The 3,592-nt window shown below is 38.2% G+C and overlaps 1 protein-coding gene across 1 annotated transcript; it reads right to left on the reverse strand.

The window, feature by feature from the left end:
* Positions 1–3,037: 3,037 nt before the first annotated feature.
* On the reverse strand, positions 3,038–3,592 carry LOC113109291 (synapsin-2-like). Its single transcript, XM_026272914.1, has one exon. The coding sequence runs from the start codon at positions 3,356–3,358 to the stop codon at positions 3,038–3,040; it is 321 nt and encodes a 106-aa protein (XP_026128699.1). The 5' UTR covers positions 3,359–3,592.

Consider the following 3,592-nt stretch of genomic DNA (forward strand, 5'->3'; position numbering starts at 1 on the left):
ACAAAATTATTTTGCATAGACTTGAACACTTTGTTGGCATCAGTGGAAGTTCATTAGCATGGTTTAAATCGTACTTATATGACCGCCATCAGTTCGTAGCAGTGAATGAAGATGTATCATATCGATCACAAGTGCAGTATGGAGTACCTCAAGGCTCAGTACTTGGGCCGCTACTCTTCAAGCATTATATGCTACCCTTGGGAGATATCATCAGGAAACATGGTGTTAGCTTTCACTGTTATGCTGATGATACTCATCTCTATATATTTATCCGCGGCCCGGTGAAACACATCAATTTGAAAAACTAATGGAATGCATAGTCAATATAAAAAACTCTATGACGAGTAATTTCTTACTGCTAAATTCTGAAAAAAAAAAAAAAACCAGAGGTGTTAATTATAGGACCTAAAAACTCAGCTTGTAATAACCTACAACACTGTCTGAGACTTGATGGTTGCTCTGTCAATTCTTCGTCATCAGTTAGGAACCTAGATGCGCTATTTGATTGCAATCTTCCCTTAGAAAGCCACGTTTCTAGCAATTGTAAAACTGCATTTTTTCATCTCAAAAATATATCTAAATTATGGCCTATGCTCTCAATGTCAAATGTAGGAATGTTAATCCATGCATTTATGACCTCAAGGTTAGATTATTGTAATGCTTCATTGGGTGGTTGTTCTGCACGCTTAGTAAACAAACAACAGCTAGTCCAAAATGCAGCAGCAAGAGTTCTTACTAGAACCAGGAAGTATGACCATATTAGCCCGGTCCTGTCAACACTGCACTGGCTCCCTATTAAACATCATATAGATTTTAAAATATTGCTTATTATTTATAAAGCCCTGAATGGTTTAGCGCCACAGTATTTGAATGAGCTCCTTTTACATTATAATTCTCTACGTCCGCTATGTTCTAAAAAACTAAAGGCAATTTGATAATACCTAGAATATCAAAATCAGCTGCGGGCGGCAGATCCCTTTCCTATTTGGCGCCTAAACTCTGGAATAACCTACCTAACATTGTTCGGGAAGCAGACACACTCTTGCAGTTTAAATCTAGCCACCAGATCCAGTCTGTATCCAGATCAGAGGGTCACTGCAGTCACCCGGATCCAGTAAATATCCAGACCAGATGATGGATCAGCACCTAGAGAGGACCTCTACAGCCCTGAATGTCAGCAGAGAGCATGGTTTCTCCCAAAGTTTTTTTCTCCATTCTGTCCCTGATGGAGTTTTGGTCCCTTGCCGCTGTTGCCTCTGGCTTGCTTAGTTGAGGACGCTTGACTGATTGCACAAACACTATTGGAAGAGAGCTGAACTGGATGATGACATCAGTGAATAATCAATGAACTGACTTTAGCTGAAAAAATTACTCTGTTATTGTCTTGCAATATTGACAAACTATTTTCTTTAACTGTGTAAAGCTGCTTTGACACAACCAGTATTGTATAAAGTGCTATACAAATAAAGGGGACTATTAGAGCTACAGTGATAAAATTGCAGCCAAACTGGATGTAGATTGCTGAGCTACTGTCAACTCAGTAACACAAAGAGCTATAATTCAGACCAGTGGGGTTTAAACTTCTTGTTAATAATTACACATTTCACCAATAGTGTCATTCAGTGCAGTGCACTAATTTCAGGGACTGTTCCTTTGCTGTCGTATACTATGTTGCCAAAAATCACAGATGATCATTTCTCTGTCACCCCTGCTTTGCAACAGATGTGCACTGTTGATCCAACTTTAAACAAAAAGAAAATAACTCATATGGAGTTGCTATTAATGTGTAGTAAAAGGTAAAATGGTACATGGGTAAAAAAAGAACAAAACAAAACAAAAGGTATAGTTATACTGAGTAGCAAATTCACAGTTTAAATGATATGGTATATTGTATATAAATAGAATAATACATTCCTAAATGTCTGGGCTGAAATGTTTGAGTTATATCCCAATATATAAGAAAATTGAACCGATTTTAAAGTGCCTCTACTATGCCATTTTGAATATTGCTTTTAATAGCTTGTTTGTGTGGTTAACATCATATCGAGAAGATGATAATTACTAATGTATACAAGGCATTATGCATTATTGTAAAGCCCTTTGGGTGTACAGGAATACACAATAAAGCACTATATAAATGCATCATCCATTCATTTAAGGCTATAACAAATTTACAGCACCTGTTTATTTTAAGATATCAATGTTTTGATGTTTAAGGGATTCAATTATAATACAACCTTCACCACACCAAATATAACACACTTCTCTGTCCTGTTAGCAAGATTTAATGGAATAAGATCCATATTCATAATATTAATAACAGACCCTTTAAAAATAAAATGTATTTAATATAATACCTGATATATCAATTTAGCCAGTTTGTCTGTGTCTGAATACATTCTTTAAATATTTGACACACTGTATCACAAAAATCTACATCCTACCACACAAATTAACATCTTACATATTCAGGCTCAACCATATGTGACCATTTCTTTTGTATGCTAATGCAAATACAGGTTTAAAGGATATCATGCATTTACTATAATTCACACTAATCTTTTGAGGAAATGACAGACATTGTTGGCATCCATTTGCAGAGTCCACTTGATTTATCTAAAATCTGGAAATGCTTTATATATTCCTGCTCCTTATATTCAGTAATTTTTTTTTTCACATTTGTATTAATAATACACACTTATTGTCTAAATAGCGACATTGTTATGTTTTAAGTTGTCACCTTGTGCTAATACAGTGCTCACACTAGACAGTGAGTGTAATATCATTATTAATCAAACACACTTGGCATGTAGGTCAGTGAGACTTAAGATTTATTCAGTGATGGCGTTGCCTTTTTCCAGTCAATAACAGCATGAAGCTTGTGAATGAAAGATGTTAATTATGAAAGAGTGCCTTTACTATATCTTCCTGTTTTTCTCCAAAAACTTAACTTAACACTAATAAATAACAGATGAGGATTAAACAATGAGAAGCCAAATACAACCTGATCAAGAAGCTTAAGTGAAAATCCTTGCTCTTACCAGTCCCGCTGTGGTTCATCGATGACCAGCAGGATCTTGTGTCTCTTGAATGATGCGGGCACAGGCGTTTGCTCCACCAGCCCTGCTGAGGCGGCCGTCTGCTTCACCACACTGGTGATGGAGCTGAAGAATCCCGTTCCTACAGGCTGGGGTTGGATGGGTTTTCTCTCCTGGCCTGGGGAAACTGGAGCTGGTCCTGATGCTGGTCCAGGAGGGGGAGGTTGAGGAGGATCTGGTTTCTGCAGGTCTGACATGTAGCCATTAGGCAGGTTGGAGATAAAGGTGCTGTCCGACAGACGCCGGCGCAAGTAGTTCATGACTGTAGACTAGAGGAGGAGGAGTACTGTTTTGGAAATAGAGATGTTAAGCACCTACATTCATGGGGTTTATCCCAGTGGGAGAAGCTTAGGACTGAATACCCAGCGAAGTGAGATGCTGGGATCCCTCCTTCCGTCGCAGTTTTTCCTCCCCTCTCTGCTTTCACCAGCTCTGATGTCGTATATGTATGCAGCCAATCAGACGCTTGCTGCATCCCTGCATGAGAGGCTTGC

The sequence above is a fragment of the Carassius auratus genome, chromosome 9 (genome assembly GCF_003368295.1).
Source record: "Carassius auratus strain Wakin chromosome 9, ASM336829v1, whole genome shotgun sequence".
Classification (NCBI taxonomy): domain Eukaryota; kingdom Metazoa; phylum Chordata; class Actinopteri; order Cypriniformes; family Cyprinidae; genus Carassius; species Carassius auratus.